Source organism: Pelobates fuscus, chromosome 5 (genome assembly GCF_036172605.1).
Source record: "Pelobates fuscus isolate aPelFus1 chromosome 5, aPelFus1.pri, whole genome shotgun sequence".
Classification (NCBI taxonomy): Eukaryota; Metazoa; Chordata; class Amphibia; order Anura; family Pelobatidae; genus Pelobates; species Pelobates fuscus.
Window position 1 is genome coordinate 124,806,166 of NC_086321.1, and position 22,018 is coordinate 124,828,183.

Here is a 22,018-nt window from a genome sequence, read left to right on the forward strand (position 1 = left end):
CACACACACACACACACACACACACACACACAAAAAAAAAGCTTAAATTGGAGTGTCAACAATCTTGCCAATCTTGTCAGAATTTATACTAGTTGTCTCATTTATTGTTAAATTAACCCCTTTATAATAATAATTGAATAAGCTGGTGCTATATAAATGCCAATAATAATACGAAAATGCAGACAGTTCCAAAGAAAATGCATGTCTTTTTACTCAAATTGTAAATAATTGTCTGATTCAGCTCTTTTTTCAGCTTGGATCTTTTGGACAAACATGTATAATGTTCCACAATTCCCCATTTAGTAAATAAACCCTAGGTCTTGAGAAAAACAAGTAAAGGAGCGGGCATTATTCATTAAACAAACATAATAGATTCATTTATTTTTAATGGGTTTGGGTTTATTGTAAGGGACAAGTCTGTCCGACAGAAGAGGGCTTTATAGGGGCACGCATTTTCTGTCTCTAGCTTAGAATGCAATAAGAAACTGTTAAATACTGTTGCATCAGCGGCACTTTATCATACTGATTGCCTCTCTCTCCTCCTGCTGTTATAGCCGAAGCCCTCCCTTCTCTCATTCTGGCGTCCATTAGTCTGATTTCCCAATGATCTTTCCTCCTACTCTGTGTTTGCGTTGAGTGTGCCCTCCACACATATCTTGCTTTCTTAGAAACTCAATGCCAGATCTGAATGCTAACACATTAATTAAATTCTTTATGATTATATTCTGAACTCGCTCTCCCAGATGGGAAGAGTCTGTCTTGGAACATAAATAGAGATAGTGAGAGAGGTAAAGATTAGGAGAGAGTTAAGTGGAGACTGGGTGTAAATACAAGATAATCAATAACACCGAAAGTCAACCCTCATTAGAAAGCTGAATAAAACAGGCTAGTTGATCCTAAGTGCTGCTTACATTGCAAACAATGCATTCTTGTGCAGAAATCTATCTGAAGTGAAACTAATTTTTTTCTGTCTGGGTGAAACGGCTATGTGTCTTCTACCCACTAAGAAACAAATTATTGAGCATTGTCTGAGCAGAACAGTAGTTGCTATGGGCATATTATCATATATTTATAAATTGACAGTAACAAGACTTGGGTCTTGAGTGTGGGAGGGGCATGATTCCCTACTTAAGGATCGCCAGACCTCTCCTTATTACCGTTGTTGGTCTGGCGATTTCCAGGTGCAGCAGATCGACATTTTGCTTACCTTTCCTCATGAATACCTTACCTGTTCTTAGAGTGTCCGCCCATTTCTGGTTTGAGTTTTTCAGCTGTCCAACGCCTCCGGGATATTTCCCCTCTCCTCCGGTCGCTACCACTAACTGTCTCGAAGCTGCAGTAACAGTGAGTTGGTTGACCTTCGTGACCCTGTCGCAGGCGCACAAAGTCATCACGGGCCAACTCTATTCTAAAACTTACCTCTATTTCGTATGCCTTTCGTATAGTGTTTCGTTAACTTCCATACGAACGTACAGTTCGGTAGTTTGTTTAATTATTTTACTGCTTGTCGGTTCGTATACACTGGCTTTTCGTGAGGTTGCGTTCACTAGTTTGGCCTTTAGTTCATACGCACAAACGTTACTTACGATTCATACACCCTGTCTGTTATAGTGTTCGGTTATACTGGAGCCAGGGCCAGATTAAGAGCCCAGTGGGCCTTGTGCTGACAATTATGATGGGGCTTAATTACAGAATCTTATCGACCAAAAACAATAAAACAGTAATACCTCCCAAACGTCATGTATCTGATGGAGATGGCGTTGGAGGGAAACTCAAAGGATGCAGCTATAAGAAAACACATACTCTATGCTAATCTCTCTCTAATTTATTCTTTCATCTTTCAAGTAAATCCATACCCCCTAACGGCAGTGTCCAGTGAAGTAGGAAGTCAATTTCACTATCATCTCCAATTTCACATCAGTTAGTGGTTTAGATTTGTCTTGGTGATCCACGATCTGACCCTCACTGCCCAGATAACCTAATTGTTCCTTTTTATGTTAGGTACTAGGCCTTACTGGTTCTACTGCCACTAACACTTTGCCTGGTTCATTTTAGCTTACCTAATGCCAAGTGGCGAAGAAATTATCTAATAATGGAGAGGGGAGCCTTACTAATTGCCAAGTGGCATGAGAGGCTCTAGCTATGTGTTGACTAGGCCTTTCGAATCACACACTAATCATGTAATTAAAACCGCTTGTATCCGAACCGCTGGCACCCCGACCGGATACCTTCCGTTGATGGATGCTCCTAGTGCTTCCCGAGGACTCCAAACACTCCGCCAGACACTATAACCACTGCAGACCCCACGAACCACCGCAGCTTGGTTGGGGTCTCGCCATCTCCACCCACTCTGGACCCAAGACCAGGGTTCAGCTTCCAGTAGGTCAACCTCTCCGAATTCCAGAGAACAGGAACAAGCACCAGCTCTTAGCAGAGCTTAGTGATTATACCCTGGGGAGTATAGTGATTATAGCAATCCCCAGAGTGTAGTTCTCCAATCCCCCAAACAAGAGCCGAAACTTCATGAAGGTCCAAGATGATCTGAACTTTTAATGACCATACGCTGGCTTTTATGCAAGTCCCCATGCAAGGGGACATCCCACAGGGTGGGACACAATACAGCCAATCATTTACAGGCAAACCGTAAAACACACCCAGCACACACATACAATCCCTCCCCTCTGCCTGTGATATAATTACTGAACACAATGGGTTAATGTAATTTATCACAGGCAGGAAAAATACACTTTTTATACATATACTATAACTTTAAAAATATGCATCATATTCACATAAAACATACATATTCAGAATCAGCATACTTTAAATATAGACATAACCAAAAATCATACAAATCCCTCCAGTACATAAAAAGTTGGACGGAAGTCCTTTATGACCGACCGCAAGCACATTTTCCTGCCCAAAACAGTTCCATAGATTTGGGCTGTGCGGCCGGTCTATTTCCGATGTTAAAGGCAGTTCACTTAGAAAAACTACTAAGTCCCATTCGAATGCACGAACGGGCCCCGTTCGTGAAAAAAGCACAGTGTCACATGGCGTTCGAATTGTCGAACACACTTCGACTTTAGCCGAAGCGTCGAAGTGGAGGAGACGGTAAGGGTCAGCGGTGTCCGTGCATTTGTGTAGCCGATTTTAGTTCCATGGATTTACTAGCACACACCGCTGACCGCGTTATACTAATTTAAAATGTCCGCCGCCACGTGCTCCTTTGTCGAATGGCGGCCACTTCGACGACTTCGGCACTTCAACTGCATCCGAAGTGCCATATAAAAAGGTACTAATCCTCCCCCATAGTGTTTAAAGGGCCAGAAGTAGTGAAATATTATCCAGTATGGCTGAATAATGTTTTTAAAGGGTCCAATCTCCCAGGGGCCATAGTCATGCGGAAGGAGGCTGGCAATCAGGCACCTCCAACAGCCATGGGAAAAGGGCGCTTATCACCTAACCATCCAGTGACAAAAGGTGTTTTGTCACACCGCTATCTACTTAGCTTTCTATGGGTTCCTCAGACCCGGAGACTTCACCACTACAAACATCACATCCCAAGATGCCATTAAGAGATCCCAGATTGTAAAAATACAAGATCACTACATACTAACCCTCAACCACACTAAAACCACACCAAAAAATTAACTGGTAAAGATCACCTATTACCGGGAACAGATAGTGCCAGATACTAGATAAATTCCTAACCATTGTTCCCGGTTCTCATGACCAACTTTTGTTTACCCTACATAGCAATGCTCTCACCACTAGTAACTTCATGCTCTATATTAGAGTATTATTGGCAAGGTTAGGCCTTAACCCATCCCACTACTCAGGACACTCCTTCCGCATTGGACATCTGACTGCTATTTTGGGGTCAAGAAGGATTTTTTTTTGTTGCAAAATTGGAAGCTCTTCAGACTGGGTTTTTTGCCTTCTTTTGGATCAACAGCAAAAGCATATGTGAGGAAGGCTGAACTTGATGGACGCAAGTCTCTTTTCAGCTATGTAACAATGTAACTATGTAGCTACCACTGCTTCCAGCAGAAACATACCGGTTCATATTATCAAGACATTGGGACTTTGGAATTCATCGGCATATACCAGATACATACCCCAGTCAATACAGGAAATATATGAAGCTTTTTGTAACATGAACATGTGATATATGCTATATGATTGTCAAATTGTAGGTTGAAATAAAACTTGTATGGTATACTCTTTTTGCCTCCTTCGATTACAGGCCTATCGCATCGTCGGTTTTGGCACACCACAACCGACTGTTCGTATTTTCTATTTTGTTATATGGTATAAATATATTTACATGTCTTTGCAGGAAATCAGACAGACATTGTTAAGCTTATTGTGAACCTGGATTTAAAGGAATAGTCTAAATTGTTTATTTGTCATGTTCCTATGTGATTTCAAAGCTGCATCCTAATTGTGGACAAAATAAAATGAATTCAATACTGCACTCTCTAATCCGTCAAGAAATTGTGTCAAATTAATTATGTTGAATTATTTATGAATTTTATTTTTATGCAAGTATGTGATTTGCTTAACCCCTTAAGGACACACGACGTGTGTGACATGTCATGATTCCCTTTTATTCCAGAAGTTTGGTCCTTAAGGGGTTAAACAAAGGGGAATAACAGCTCATGTGTCATTAGTGCAATACCTTGTGAATTAGTGATCCAAAAAGATTTACAGAGCATAAAACCAACAATATATCCTGATGCAGTTAGACTGGTCTCCTACACAGCAATATCCAAATTATAGCACAATAGCACTTTATTTAAGAAAATAAACTTTTCCTAGTTTCTCATTTGTATCAGTTTCAAAATAGGCAATTCCTTGAAAAGTTTTTTTTTTCTTGAATTCCCATAATTTTTAAATAATAAATTTTTTAATGATTTTAGGACATCCAATTAAACACAGTCTTGAGTTTTTTTCGGTCTTACAGCACAATTTCACTCTCACCCACTGTGGGAATCAGGGCTGCTCGCTTCTAACAAAGAAAGTCTCCTTCTCAACAAAGTCTCTGGTGGCTCTGTGTTGCATCAGGATTCAAAGAACTTCGGGGATGCGCACTCTTCGGTGCTTGTCCTAAGCAAGACAAGCAAGAAAGCAGGAAGCCTTTTTGACTGTATACATAGAAGGGATGCAAGTTTCCAGAGCGTGCAGCTTCAAAATTCTTTGCATTCTGATACATCATGGAGGCATTAGAGACTATGTTGGAAAGGAGACTTTTAGTTTTTTTTTACTGAAGTGAAAATTCAAAGTGAATTTAAAATTTAAGGCCACAGTAGCCGAGCTGAAAGCAAAGCCGAGTTAGGGAATTTCACTTATTCAGCTAATTTGTTGACCTTAGATTTGAACTTCACATTGAATTCATGTTTTAGTGAATAGCACTGTTGGTCTCTGATGGTCTCTGATTTTTCCTCAGCTAGTGTAAGCTATTGTAGTGTTAGTGGTATGATGTACAGTGGTAGCATGTAGAAACCCATGCACATATTGCATTTCCCAGAGATTGACTGACTGAAGACCTGTGCTGTTGTGGAGAGGAAGTGGGGTTTTATTTCTAATCGTTTTGTATAAGGGCTTAAGAAGGAAGGAGTCAAACTGTTACATGTTTGTTCCTGTTAATAATAAAATATGACACATCATGTTTAATGAACAGCTAAGGAAAGAATTCTCACCACCATGCCCCTCACTTTCTCAACCACACCTGGATCATGCCTCTCCAACCCTTCCGACCTTCTCCCAGGCTAGTGAACAAGAGGTGGCTGTGCTTATCCTTTCCTCTCGCCCCACCACTTGCCCGCTTGATCCTGTCCCATCTCACCTCATCAGATCTCTCTCCCCTTGTCTTGTGCCCTCCTTAACACACATCTTCAACTGCTCTCTTTCTTCTGGCACTGTCGCTGCTGTCCTTAAACATGCTATTGTAGTACCCATCTTAAAAAAAACATGTCTTGACCCATCCTCCCCTTCTAACTATCGTCCCATATCCCTGCTCCCTTTTTACTCAAAGCTTCTTGAAAGACTAGTCTTTACCCTTCTGGCCTGCTTCCCCAACTCTACGGAGACTGCCCTTATTAAAGTCACTAACGACATTATCACAGCTAAATCCAAAGGTCACTACTCCATACTAATTCTTCTTGACCTTTCTGCTGCCTTTGACACCATTGATCATGTTCTCCTTCTCCAAACTCTTCAATCACTCGGTCTCTGTGACTCCGTCCTTTTGTGGTTTTCCTCATATCTCACCCAACGCTCATTCAGTGTCTTCTTTTCTAATGATACCTCCACCCTTAGTCCTGTCTCAGTTGGAGTCCCCCAAGGCTTTGTCCTTGGTCCCCTTCTATTTTCTCTTTACACTGCCTCTCTTGGCAAACTTATTACCTCATTTGGATTCCAATACCACCTGTACGCTGATAACACCCAGATATATCTCTCCTCCCCAGACCTCTCCCCTGATGTCCTGCAACGAGTCACCTCTTGCCTTTCTTCCATCTCTGATTGGATGTCCTCCCGATTTATGAAACTCAATCTTTCCAAAACAGAACTTCTTGTCTTTCCTACTCCTAATATTAATCCTCCTCTCTCACTCTCCCTTCAGATTGGTGGTAGCCATATCAGCCCATCCTTACAAGCACGTTGTCTTGGTGTTACTTTTGATTCTGGCCTCACCTTTGAGTCTCTCATCCGGTCTGTTGTCAAATCATGCCAATTCCACCTTAAAAACATCACCCGCATCCGCCCCTTTTTTACACAAGATGCTACTAAAGAGCTTGTCCATGCTCTAGTAATCTCTCACTTGAACTATTGTAACTCTCTCCTAATTGGTCTTCCCAATAGCCGTACTGCCCTGCTACAGTCTGTAAGCAGCCAGACTGATTTTCCTCTCTAGTCGGTCCTCTCACACCTAACCCCTCTGTCAGTCCTTACTTTGGCTTCCTGTGTCCTATAGGAGTCAATTAAAACATAGAAACATAGAAACATAGAAACATAGAATGTGACGGCAGATAAGAACCATTCGGCCCATCTAGTCTGCCCAGTTTTCTAAATACTTTCATTAGTCCCTGGCCTTATCTTATAGTTAGGACAGCCTTATGCCTATCCCACGCATGCTTAAACTCCTTTACTGTGTTAACCTCTACCACTTCAGCTGGAAGGCTATTCCATGCATCCACTACCCTCTCAGTAAAGTAATACTTCCTGATATTATTTTTAAACCTTTGTCCCTCTAATTTAAGATTATGTCCTCTGGTTGTGGTAGTTTTTCTTCTTTTAAATATAGTCTCCTCCTTTACTGTGTTGATTCCCTTTATGTATTTAAATGTTTCTATCATATCCCCCCTGTCTCGTCTTTCCACCAAGCTATACATGTTAAGATCCTTTAACCTTTCCTGGTAAGTTTTATCCTGCAATCCATGAACCAGTTTAGTAGCCCTTCTTTGAACTCTCTCTAAGGTATCAATATCCTTCTGAAGATAGCGCTAACCAATACCTATAAAGCACTGAACAATTCTAGCCCCTCTTATATCGACTCACAGATCCATAGGTATGCCCGTGACCTTCTCCTATCCACTACTCCTACCCGTACAGCCAACTCACGCTTGCAGGACTTCTCGCTGGCAGCTCCTTTCCTATGAAACAGCCTGCCTACCGCCATTAGACTCTCCCCTAGTCTTCAATCGTTTAAGAAGTGCCTTAAAACCCATTTCTTTAGGAAAGTTTATGGCCTCCCAGACTTACCTCTACCTCACATACCTCTCTCTTGCTCTCTCCTCCAGTTCTGCTTCACTCCCTCCTTATTTGATTGCTATTTTCTGTCCTAATGTATTTTATACCCCACCTCCTATAGATTGTAAGCTCGTTTGAGCAGGGCCCTCTTCAACCTACCTGTAAGTTTTCTTGTATCTGTCTTATTTATAGTTAAACCCCACCTCTAATAATTTTGTAACCTGCTACGGAATCTGTTGGCGCTATATAAATGGCGATAATAATGATAATATTAAAAGTGAGAAATAACTGGAAATAAAAAAAACAAAGTATACAGTAGGTTGTAAGAATCAATATTATGTAAAAAGGGAGTGTACAAAGTTTTGTTTAGGTGGAACATCCACCCTACCATGTTCTTTATTTTAAACTTTAACTTGTCAGTGGATCACACAACAACACACACTAACATGATAATTCAATTCCCTGTGAATATGAATTTTAGTTCAAAATTGAACAATTCTCCAACTCACCTTTCTTTCTAGCTTAGCTATTTTGGCCTTAAATGTGACATTTCCTGGTCTTATCACAGCCATTCACTAATTAGAAGATTCCCATAACACAAAGTGTTGATAAGTAGTATAGAGATGGCAAGTGTGTGCTATCATACGACATCATATGAATCGTTTATCCTACAAGTACCACTAATAGTAATTCTTTCCTGTCTAATATCACTAACTTGAAATACAGCAATTATCAAAGTACCTAACCCCCGTTTTTTAAGAACCATCCTATGATACCGCGGTAGAGAAATGAAGACTGTATTTTAACAAGATCAATTATGTTTTTTTTTTTACATAAGACCTTAATATAAAGAAAATGATTGGTAAACCAGTAATATAGTTACTATTTTTTTCTCCTTTCTTCCCCAAACCAGGTGGTTGCACTAAGCAAGAGGAGCAAGGAAGCAGAAGCTGCCTTTTTGAGTGTATACAAGCAATTAATTGAAGCACCGGGTAAGTACTTCCATTGAACTATGTGGCTTATAGTTAATACATATTCATCTCAGTATCTTTCAAACTGAACATTATTTTCATGATGCTTGTATGGTGGAAACATTAAAGGGAATTGCTACGTAAATATTTTATTAGTTCAGGCTGGGAATCGAAGAAGCTCTATTCTGTTTTTAAACTTTAAAAACAATAAAAATGTATACACGCAACATCTAAATATAATTGGGAAAGAACTGAATATTTTTGAGTTTTTTTAACTTCTGAAGTTGCAGACATTTTGTTTTTTAAATTAAACACTTTATTACATGCTGTTCTAGAACTGTTATTTAACATAAATTGTGACCTGCTATGTGTAGGTAAAATACAACAAATGTTGAAAAACAAAATGGATTGGGGAACATGCCGGAAACATTTTGAGAAGGTTTGAGGAACACTCACTGTCAGATCATTGTGCAAAGTCCCATAACAGCAATTATAAATACCTAAACTATCAAAGAATTTAATCTGTGGAAAAAGTATTGAAAACTGGAGATTTGAACATGAAACTTACTAAAAGAGAGAAATATTGGATGTTTTCACTCCAATCTTTGAAGGACCACTAAAGTTACCCAGACCACTTCATTGAGATGACGTTATCTGGTTCCAATGGTCCCTTAGTTTTAACCCGGCAATGTAAAACATTGCCATTTAGTACATATGCCAATGCTTAGATTGCTGGGTTAAATGTGCCTCTGGTGACTGTCTTCCTGAGGCAAACTCGCTTCTCACAGCTAACCTCCATTTGACTTGAGGAGTGCATCTCTGGCCGCACACACACTTTTGGTCTTCAGTGCTCCTCTGTGAGAAGCATTGGATTGGACAAGAGAAAACAATCTGCATGATGCCTCGGGAGGCAGTTCAAAAGGCTGCAGGAACTGGTGAGTTAAACCTTTCCCCCCAATTTGTATTTATTGTTAGGGGAGAATCTTAAACTAAATGCAGTGGAGAACACTATGGCCTTATCATGTCATTAATCCTACAGGTGTGAATGTAGATCTTGAATTAGAGTGTCTTTTGTAAAGATAAAGTTTAATACATTTCCCCTTTTCAAGTCATTCAGCCTAAATGTGGAAAACATGGTTAAATATAGTTAGTATAGTTATGCAGTATTTCAAAACCACATAATTAATGCTCCTTATTTAGTCTCCCAGCTACAATAAAGATGATATTGTAGCATAAACTAATTTTTTTAAGATTGAAATGATTGTTTATAGTTTAGGACATTGTTGGTGAAGGTCTTACCATTCATTTTCATTTGATAGCATACAATCAATTAGAAAACTGATCTTGGGTATTTATAAAGTTTGAGGCACCAATTTATTTTGTTTAACCCCTTAACGACGGGTGACGGACGAGGTCCGTCACTCAGGGGAAACCCTTAACGACAAGTGACGGACCTCGTCCGTCACGCGGTAAAATTAACCCTAGATCGCCGCAATCTCTAATACAGAGGCAGACCGGGAGCACCGGATCGGGCTGTCCCACAGCATGTCAGAGCGAGCACATGTGCGGTGTATACTTACCTTCCGCCTCCCTGCACTTCCGGGTTCACTGTGAAGTGCAGGGAGACGGATCAGTGCTGATCCTGCCCCCTGTGTAAAAAAAATAAATAAAGTTTATTTAAAATCCCACCCACTTTGTCATTTTAATAAATTAACCCCTTCCCTGCCAATTGATCACTGACTACAGTGATCAATTGGCAGGGATTGCATTTTACTATGATCTGATTTTTTTTTTTAACCCCTGAGGGTTAATTTTTTATTTTTTTTTAACCCTCAGGGGTTAAATGTATTTTATTAATTAATTTAAGTATTTTAAAATTATATATTTAGCTAGCTGGGGAGGGTGGAAGTTAGTAGGGAATTGGGGGATTTGGTGTTAGGCTAACTAGGGGTTAACGTTAAAAATGTTTTTAAATAAGCTTTAACAAGTTAAAAATTAAGTTAAAAAAAGTTTTAATAAGGTTCAAGTAAAAAAAAAAACACCCCCCTTTACCCAGTCCAAATAAAAATTAACCCCTTCCCTGCCAGTCGATCACTGCCTACAGTGATCAAAACACAGATCACAGTATTATACTGTGATCTAATTTTTTTTAACCCCTGACGGTTAACTTTTATTTATTTTTTAATCCTCAGGGGTTCAATTTATTTCATTACCTAATTTAAATATTGTATAATTAAATATTTTTTTCTAGCTGGGGTGGGTGGGAGTTATGGGAAAATGGGGAATTTACGATTAGTGCTGCTTACTGCTAGTTAGGGGTTAACGGTAAAAAAAAAAAGCTTAGAAAAATGCTAAATCTGTAAAAAAAAAAAAGTTTTAAGAAAGTTTAGGAAAGTTTAAAAAAATTAATAAGCAAAACAAAAGTTTAAAAAATAGTTTTAAAAAGTAAAAAAGTAAAAAAAAGTAAAAAAAATACATTTAAAAACGCTCATTACCACTACACCTAGAAAAACTAGAGAAAAAATTATCCCACGCTAAGGTTCAAAATATGCCTTTTGAATTACCCCAGGGTGTATTCTTTAATAAATAGTATGTGTTTGTGGGGAAGTTTCAATAACCAACCATCTAAACTACTCCAAATTGGAACATGGACACAGCGTAAAACTTCAAAGTTAGAAAAAAACTGAATGGCTGCGTCCCACGCTAAGGCTCAAAAAAATGCCTTTTGAAATACCCTGGGATGTCTTCTTTAAGAAATGGTATGCCTTTGTGGGGTAGTTTGAATTATATAGCCTGGTAAAATACTCTAAAATGGGACATGGGCACAGGGTAAAAATTTAAAGTTTGAAAAAAACTGGAATGGCTATGTCCCAAATGTGCCCATCCGATGTCCACATATACCTGGCAAAGGTACATACGGGGGTATTTTTGTACTCAGCTGACATAGCTGAGCAACATATGAAGTATTATACATTCGTAGCACACATAAGGTTTGCAAAATATACTGTGCAAACTCACTTTGTGTGTCAAAAAGGCAGAAAAAACGCTTATTACCACTACACCTGGTACAAGCTAGCGGAAAGATTATCCCACGCTAAGGTTCAAAATATGCCTTTTGAAATACCCTGGGGTGTCTATTTTAAGAAATGGTAGGCCTTTGTGGGGTAGTTTGAATTTAAAACCTGCGAAGATGCTTGGAAATTGCACATAGGCCCAGCGTCAAAATTCAAAGTTCTGTAAAAACTGATATTGCTTGGTCTCCTATATGGCACTGTAGCGTCACAAAATATTGCCAAAGACATTCATTGGGGATGTCTTTTTACTCAGAAGACTTAGCTGAGCATAATTTTGGGGTTTTGAAAAAAAAAAAAAGCAAAAATGCAATCCGTATGTAAAAAAAATGCCCCAAATTATTTTTTACCACATACTTTGGCATATATTGGTGAAAAAATGGGGGCATGCTAAGGCACAATATGCACCTTATGATATACCCTGGATTGTCTACTTTTACAAATGGTAGGCCTTTGTGGGGTTTTTTTGAACAGTCAAACTGTTATAATACCCCAAATGGAAGCATAGGCTCATTAAATCCGTCTCTCAAAATTCTACTGTGAATACTGAAAAGGACAGGTCTCCTGTATGGCACTGTAGCTTCACGAAATAATGCCAAAGACATACAATGGGGGTGTCCTTTTACTCAGAAGACTTAGCTGAGCATAATTTGGGGGGGTTTGAACTTAGTGGCACATATGAAATATAGAAAATGCCCAGCAAAAATGCAATCCGTATGTAAAAAATGCACACATTTTTTTTTTACCACATACTTTGGCATATATTGGTAAAAACATGGGGGCATGTTAAGGCACAATATGCACCTTATGAGATACCCTGGAGTGTCTACTTTTACAAATGGTAGGCCTTTGTGGGGTTTTTTTGAACAGTCAAACTACTATAATACCCCAAATGAAAGCATAGGCTCATTAAATCCGTTTCTCAAAATGCGACTGTGAATACTGAAAAGGACAGGTCTCCAAATGGCACTGTAGCTTCACAAAATAGTGCCAAAGACATACTATGGGGGTGTCATTTTACTTAGCAGATGTAACTGAACACAAAATAAAACTTTGTACAGGAACAGCACACACCATCTTTACAAAATACACATGAGAAGTTCTTTGTTATAAGTTTGTGTGCCAAAACCCCCCAAAAACACAATTTTACTCCAATATTTAGCAGAGATTGGCGGTGAAATGGCTACGTAGAAAGTGTCAAAACAACCTTAGGTAAATAGCCTGTGGTGTCTACTTTATATAAATATATACTTTTGTGTGGCAGTTTTGTTTTCTTTTATGGCTATTAAGCTTACAAGACAAACATACCAAATTCTAAAATCGCTCCACATTAAAAGTTTATTTTACTCCTTGTGCTTTGTGACCTGTTACCAAAAAAAACCTTAAAATTCCAGACACATTATATATTCTGTAAAAAAGAACAACTAAATGAATTAATTTTTAATTACTTTCCTTAACCTGCACTAATTGTGCACACATTATTATTGCAAAAACTGTAAAAAAAATATTTTTCATTTTTTTTGCATTTTTCTGTATTTTTTATAATAAATAAGCATGTATATATATATATATATATATATATATATGTGTGTGTTACATCAAATTAAAGCCCTTTCTGTCCTTTAAAAAACGGTATATAAAATACAAAAAGCAAACAATGCCGTTGTCATCAAGTGAAAGACAAGCTTCCGAAGCTCTGTCCTTAAGGGGTTAAATAACATAATATTTAGATAACATGCATTGTCAGTTTGTGGTTTGAGATATGGAAATATTTATATTGTTAATGCAGGACTAAATTGTGAATAGTTATTAACTGGAACTACTATAAAACTTGTACGTATGCAAAGACTTCTACATGATTGTGTATTTTACTGCTCAGTTAATTATACTTATCATTGTTTTAACTGTTTCCCAAAATTGTAACTGAACATATTAATGTTGTTTAAATGTGCCTAAACCATTTACAATGTTCAATTAATTAATTAATTCTATTTTGGTTAATAAAGAACATTTAACTTAGTAATAGATCCCTTTAAAGTATTATGTATATGAAAATAGAAACTTTTTCTTTAACCCCTTCAATATCCGTGTCAAGTATAGACATTTTTATTTTAATGCATTTTGCAGTATGAAATCTAGCTCAATGTGTTTCACTCATTTATATATATGATTGCCAGCCTGTAGAGAAATACATTTCTCTGGCAGAAGCCACTAGTCACAGATATAATAAATGTAAGGTTAAAAAAAGGAAGCTCGCTCACTGTTTTCAAACAATACAGAAAGTTTTAGTTGGTTATATCATTCCTAATGTGCCCTGTAGGTAATGCATTCAGGGTGCTTGCAGATACCTATAAGCAAGGTTTTTGACCCTTTTTGTTCATCTATTTTTTTTTCTTGTGAGAAAATATGCATTTTGCTTTTATAGTAACATTTCCGAGGCTGTGTGAAATTTTGCAAGATAAAGCATACTGCATGCTGTCTAAAGCTTTTCATTTTCCAAATATTTGTATAATGGCTGAATGAATAAGTAAAAAAAGAAAAATTGTGAACATTTACATAACTTAAATTTTTATGTTTGTTTGCAAAGCAATCTATAAGAAAAATTGCTGTGTTGTGATATGTGTATATGCTAGCTAAGCATCCTTTGCTTCAAATAAATGTTTCGCAATATTTTGGTATCAAAAAGAGCTCAGTAGTGAAGGGGTTAAGGAATTTTTTTTTATCAATCATTGTTTTTATTGAGGAAAAAAAAGGCATTCGATACACATAGTACGGAGTCACATCATAAGTGAATACATGCTTTAGATACTTAACGTGAGTAATATCAAAAGCGCCATACGATGGAGCATCATGTAGGAACAGACTCCTAGATTATACAGCCTCAGAGTAATATGTCAGTTGAGAAATAGTCGAGTTATAACAGATCATATTAACTGACAATAAAGTATGGATAGTGCCACTGGGTAACTGAGATATGGAAATATCGCATGGACCAAAACCGCCTATAGACTTTAGGGGGACTTAGCCGCGATTCTATGGAACTATTTTCGTCACGAAGACATTCTATGGAACTATTTTGGGCATAGGACTATGCGTGCGGTCAGTCAAATTATGACTTCAAGGAAAATCCTGAACCGATCTGGGTGATTTTTGGATATGTTGGTCACCGAGATTGGGGCTACCATGGGGTGTAACTAGGGTTTTTTTTTTTTTTTATGTATTTTAAGGTACTTTGGGGGTGCTTGGGAAATATGTGTTTTTTGTGCCTTGAAATAATTGAGTTTAATACAGTGCTTGAATCAATTATGTCCCGGGCACAGGGGAGGGATTGACCTATTTTGTATGCAAGTGTCTTGGACCTGAGAGCCAATGTAATCGTGTAAATGTTTTTATTGTAGGACCTGCATATAAGGCCAGTTGTGGCTGCCAATAAACGTATTCCAGCTTGTACTCCCAGAACTATGTGTCATCTGGTTACTGGGAGGGGAAAGGGCCAATCACTAATCACTGTTCCAGTGTGGAGTATTCAACGGGGAAAGTCCTTGTAAGGACTAGAGCTCCCAGGACTAGTGTATGGGGGTGTCTGGGGGCGGATAGAGCGAGTTCCCCATTTGGCTCCTGGAGGGAGTGGTTCCAGGACCCCAGTCAAGCCACTGCGACTGTGGTTTGTCTCCTGTTCCAGCTAGGAAGCCGTCCTTGGCGGAGGTACCCAGCCAGGGGTACAGGGAGCTTTGTTACAAACATGAATTCAGTACACTAAAGAAACATTCAGACCACACCATGAACAGACACTTGTGGAAGGTGAAATGTGAAAGGAGAGCAGATTACATTTGCTGATGGGCTTTATTAAGAGGCTTTTTATATGTTTTTTAAAGTTCTGGTGGCGTACTAAATGTTATAATCTGCAAATCCATCTGGTACCCAAATGGCTGTGCTGTGCTCAGTTTATTGGATTTTGCAAATTGTTTAGCTGTCTGCCTGCCAGGGGGATCACCAGGCTGTAAAATGGTTGCACAGAGCTAGTCTCTTTCATTCTCTACCTACTGCAAAGGTTTCAAGGTTTTATGAGGTCTACTGTCAACACAAATCTTTACCACATCAAACTTGGCTGGTGTGATTGCTCAGCAAGTATTTTGATCAGTGTCCTCACTGCGTGTCTGTAATTACCAGAGAGAAAAACAGTAAATCTTTTTGATATTGTTCACACAGATGTGGCGTGATGGGAATGTAAAAAAAAAGAACAGCAAAATGTGTTAAAAAGCGTAATTAATGTCAATGTTGTGGCGGATGGTGTGATTTAAATTTCAGTGTGATTCTATCCTGTTAACGGCAAATTTTGACTTGCATGCAGTCATTTTTTGGCTTCTTAATTTAAAGCCTGTTTGCTAACTAGGGATGTGCATGGGCAAAAAATTTAGTATGGTTAAGTAAAAAAAATTGTCTGCTTTGGCAATTCGGATCATTTGCATTTGGTTCGGTTTGGCACTTCTGAAACTTCCTAACTTGGTAGGCATCCTTATGTCTGAATTGCACATGTCTAGTAAGTGTTGTGGTGGCAGTCCTGGCTCTGGGAGCCCTACAGATGTGTAAGTGGTAGTGGTGGCAGTCCTGGCACTGGGAGCCCACCAGGGCTCCCAGGGCTCCCAGTGCCAGGACTGCCACCACTACCACTTACACATCTGTAGGGCTCCCAGTGCTCGGACTGCCATTACAACCACTTAGACATCTATAGGGCTCCCAGTGTCAGGACTTCCACTACAACCACTTACACATCTATAGGGCTACCAGTGCTCGGACTGCCACCACAACAACTTACACATCTATAGGGCTCCCAGTGCCTGGACTACCACCACTACCACTTACACATCTGTAGGGCTCCCAGTGCTCGGACTGCCATTACAACCACTTACACATCTATAGGACTCCCACTACAACCACTTACACATCAATAGGGCTACCAGTGCTCGGACTGCCACCACAACAACTTACACATCTATAGGGCTCCCAGTGCCTGGACTGCCACCACAACCACTTACACATCTATAGGGCTCCCAGTGCCAGGAATTAGCTTATTGGTCAAGATTCCAGTCATAATTCACGTAATTTTTCCTCCCTCTCTCTTGTTTTGACACTTTTCAGTAATCCGAAGCACTTCGGAACTTTGACAATTCGGAAATTCGGCATATAAGCATCTGAATGTTGAATTGCATGAAATTAGTCCGAATGTAAGTTCGGAACAAAACGAATTGCACATGTCTATTGCTAATCCTAAAACTGCTGGATAACCTTTGATGCAGTGCTATGTCCTTAATTTCCTTGGTGGATAACCTGTGATGTAGATCTTAAAAGTGAAATAAAATATAGAAATCCACACTACTTTATTTAACTCCAGTGCTCAAAATTTCCACTTGTATGCCTGACTTTACATTTGTAGCCCTGTTATCTCTATTTGGAACTGAGTGCTTCCATCTTTGCTTCCTTTCAGTCATTGCTATCTCTGCTCTTTGCACCTAGCAGACGGCATAGAGAGGGCATACAATGTTTCTATTTCTCCTTAAATACAATGTGTACCCAGGCTGTGATAGAACTTACCTGCTTTGTGGTCTTAGTTGGGAGCTAGTTCTCCATCTAGTACAAGCAGCCATATTGCAGGAGTAGGATATGATGCTTAGATTTTGTCAGCAAAATATATAAATTAAATCTATGCATACCTAAAGGTGAACATGATTTGTATATCAGAGGTGCACATTAATTTTATCGAGCTCCCAGAAAACCCATTTACCTTTCATCATACAATCTGTTTTTTGTCAAGCTGTAAATACCTGAATATAGGTTGAAACACTGCTGGTTTTCTGGAACCTCAATGCATACCTCCCAACAATCAGGAAGGGAGATTCGGAGATGACCCATATCATTAGCGACGCCCAGAATAGGTGACAAGTTCACCACTGACAATCTGGTTGGCAAGCCCCCTGGCCTTCAGGACCATGTAGAGGCTTCTGAAGAAGCCTGGTTTCCCTGCATGGTCCTAGTGCCGGCTGCCCATTGCGAGAGCATCTAATCTAACCAGGGACCTAAAACGGGACGGTGGATAGGACCCCAAAATTGAGATTGACCTTCCAAAAGTTGGACTGTTGTGAGGCCTGTCAATAAAACAGGAGTGCTGTTCACTACTGCGGTTTGCTAAATCCTCCTTCCTTACTTTTATAGCATTTGGTTTCCCACAATGCACATGGCTAAATCTTGCTATGAACCCCGAACACCCACTCAACTTCCATAGCTGCAGTTTCTACCTGTAAGCCAGTGGCGTTGAAAATTAAGCATTATCATTTTAGCTGTTCATTTGCTACCAATGAATCTAACAAAATTCACAGATTTACTGTAGTTCTTTAAAAGTTGCCACCATTAATTTCTTCCTGACAGATACAAAATAAATATGTATTAAGCATGTATGAGCATTTTAAGGAATGTCTAGGCTTTTGCTTGTGAAAACTAAAGTAATTTGTTTCTGCAGGATAGACCAAATAGGAAATTATGCATTTTCTTATCCCCTATCAATGCTGCCTGAGAATATTATTTTTCAGATATATTTACATTTTACAGTAGTTTCTCAATGCAGGCCAATTCATAAGGGATCCTGGGTAACCAGAATGGCAGATACATCACATTTTATCTAGTGATACAGTTTGAACTGCTTTCATAAATATGGTGATAAAGATGATATTTTAGCCATGCCAGGATGTATACATCGATCCATTTCCCAGAGTTTTCACCTGTTTGAGCTGAATATATAAACAGGCACAATGGCTCCCATTTTATTTTTACAAATTTAGAAAGGGTATTGCTTTGCACTGTGTTTTTACTCCTTCACACGATATTGAGATGGCCATGATGCCCTAAGCTGTGCAATAAAGGAAGTTAAAAACAATTGAGCTCTTTTTCAGGAAGTGCACATTTACATTGCGAGTCACAGCCAGAGGAGGTGTGGCTAGGGCTGCCTAAATAAAGTGACTTAACTCCTAAATGTCAGAGTATTGAACTCGGAGACTACAGGGGCATGCTACAAAGAGCCAACACTACTCCATTAGTATAAAGTTGTTTTGATGCTTATAGTTTCCCTATAAAAAGGTCAGACTCAAATTTTGCAGTGGCTACAACTGCATATAAATAATAGAGATTGTGGCTATCTGTGCTTTCTACCTCTGTGGACATATCCTGAAATTTGAAAGCATCTAAAGGAACTAAAGTTGTATTACCATTGCTTGGCGTGCTGTCACAAGGGTTGTGCTGAGCAGGAATGACTAACATTAAACAAAAATAAGTGACAAGTTTCAGAGCGCAGATGGTTGACTGACAAAAGGCTAATAGTCTCTGTAACTGTTTGCCAAGTCATATCGTATGCCTAGCAGTGTGGGATACAAATGTGTGAAGCTTTATATTTGGATCACATTGCTCTTAATTACGAAATTCCACATCTGTTTTGTCGAAGGCTGTTCATATTTTAACAGATATTGGGCCTGCAAGCCATACATGGTCTCCTTAACTACCGCTCACATCTCTTAATTCATTATATGGTGATCATGTGAGCCTCACTCCTGCAGATACTATATGTGGCCTTGCAACGAGTTAGACTTTTCCTTTAATATATTTCTTCAGGGACAGAAAGTCTAATGTGATATTGGCCTGTTTTATTATGAAAAGTTTATCAAAGTAATGTGGTAATAATTTATTTGAATGATACAGTCATATGCTAAGATTGGAGAGAACAGAACTTCAGGTCTGTAACACTGAGGTGTCCGATTGTTACTAATTAAAAATAAAAAAAGTATAAGTGCATACCGCCCAACTGTCCCTATTTATGTGGGAAAATCCCTCTATCCCTCGTTCCAATCCTAATGCTTGTCTTCTTCTAGGAGATATACATTGTAGGTGTGTCTGAGTGTATAGCAGAGCTCCATAGAAATAATACTCACAGTAATGTTTTTTTTTTTTTTTTTTTAAACTACAATAAATTTGTAGCCTCCTGGCTACACCGTCATTCATACCCCTAACATTAAAGTGTCCCTCTTTGTCAGTTTGAAATGTTGGAAAGTATGCAATTGTATTTATAGGGGTACAGCATATTAACCAGTCCTGCATGAGCGGTCGAGAGCCAATGTTACATGTATTGTACTCTTTACATGTATAACTTCTTGGAATTGTTCTTCAGGGACTCTGTACTGTAGGCAGAAACATGCGAAAATGGCAAAAATTGTGTGGGTCAAACTTTATCTATCAATGTTAGAAAAAGCATGCTAACCCTTTAGATAAATCATTTGGATCAGTCCTGCAGGTTGGCTTATAGGTATTTTGGCCCCTTCATCAGCTGGGAGACACAGCGAGTGGACGCTCGAACTATACACCTACCGATATCCAGGACTTTGATCTTCTCTAAGTGCAGTAAGATTTTATTTATTTTAAGTACTACTGTTTTTATGTGGAATAAAGCATCTAACTTCACGGTTCTGGCTGGTGGTGAGTTCATCTTTGAGTACCCACACTTGGATCCAAGGGTCTGATCCTCCCTGTGCCTGAGAGTCCGGAGTGGTCTTATAACCACTCCAGAATTGTGAGTGCAATTCTTAAGAGCACCTATTTTAGTGTGTGTATATAATGAATGCAGTGTGTTTGTATGAATGCAGTGTGTGTGTGTGTATATAATGCAGTGTGTTTGTATGAATGCAGTGTGTGTGTGTATATAATGCAGTGTGTGTGTATGAGTGCGGTGTGTGTGTATGAGTGCAGTGTGTGTGTATGAATGCAGCGTGTGTGTGTATGAATGCGGCGTGTGTGTGTATGAATGCAGTGTGTGTATGAGTGCACTGTGTGTGTATGAATGCAGTGTGTGTGTGATGCAGAGCCTTGGTGGGGGGTGGGCATTTTTTTTTAAAATTATTATTATTTTAATATTATTATTTTTTTAAATATTATTATTTTATTTTTATATTATTATTTACATTTGTATTTATTTATATTTGTATTCGTCTGCAGGGGGGGGGGGGCTCTCACTCCCTGGTGGTCCAGTAAATGGGCTGTGTAGAAGGGGGGCTGGCAGAGAGCTGTTACTTACCTTCACAGCAGCTCCTGTCAGCTCCCTTCTCGGCCGCGCGGAGCGTTGCCACGGTAAGCCGTGGCAACGCTCTGACCCCGCCGCTCTCGCAAGACTTGCAGTGGAGCTGACCGGAGGAGAGAGAAGGGAGCTGACAGGAGCCGCTGTGAAGGTAAGTTACAGCTCTCTGCCAGCCCCCAACAGGACCGCCGGGCTTGTAATGAGCCCGGCGGTCCTTTCTGTATTATGGCAATGTAAGTTACCATAATACAGACATTGACTCGAGTATAAGACGAGTGGGGGTTTTTCAGCACAAAAAATGTGCTGAAGAACTCGTCTTATACTCGAGTATATACGGTATTTTAGATCATTGAGACTATCTTCTAAAGAGAGTGCAAGTATTCTATTTATTTGGTACCAAATATGAGTCTATGGTTTTACCACAGTGTGTTTTAACTATTTTTTTCCTCACATACAATATTCAGTGTATATATCTCTGGGATATTTATATATTTTGTATATTACTCTCTGTGCACTGACACGTTAAATATTCCTTGCGCACCCACATCTTTTATACCTCGGCATCGCATGAGACTTATGGGGATGGGGTGTTATTACTGGTGGTTTAAGGAGGGCACTCTGGGCTGGATCTCTGGTGATCTGAAAGGGGGAGCATTGTGGCCTATCTGCACCCGATAGAGAACAAAATCTTTTACTCTATTTGCTGGCTCACGAAGGGCCTCCTCAAAGCCAGAGCCAGAGCTCCTGGCCCATCCTTTATAGTTACCCAGCTTTGGATAGATTCATGAATAGCAACATCAGTCAATACAAAGATACCTGGTGACGGTGAGCCATTAGCCTGGGATTCTTTTTGACCACCTAAAGAATTGTAAATCCTGGAATTTGCTTCTTTAAGTATAATTTTAGATTACCAATGAGAAGAATTTCAGAGGTGCTGAACATATTCCTGTTTTCTCTGCCTGCTGACCATTGGATGATGTATCGATGTTAATAATAAACATATGGATATTTTTTTTTGTGTGTGTGATACATTTGGTTCCATTTGTTTTGTATGTTAGAATTTAGATGAAGATCAGATCACTTTTTTTTTTATAAAATCTATCAGATAGATA

At 39.1% G+C, this 22,018-nt stretch overlaps 1 protein-coding gene across 1 annotated transcript in view; it reads left to right on the forward strand.

Annotated features, from left to right (window-relative positions):
• Positions 1-22,018, forward strand: part of CUX2 (cut like homeobox 2) — a 403,117-nt gene that overhangs the window by 250,684 nt on the left and 130,415 nt on the right. The window contains exon 4 of the mRNA XM_063454230.1: positions 8,669-8,747. Within this exon, the coding sequence (XP_063310300.1) occupies positions 8,669-8,747 (79 nt within the window). The remainder of the gene's footprint in view (positions 1-8,668; positions 8,748-22,018) is intronic.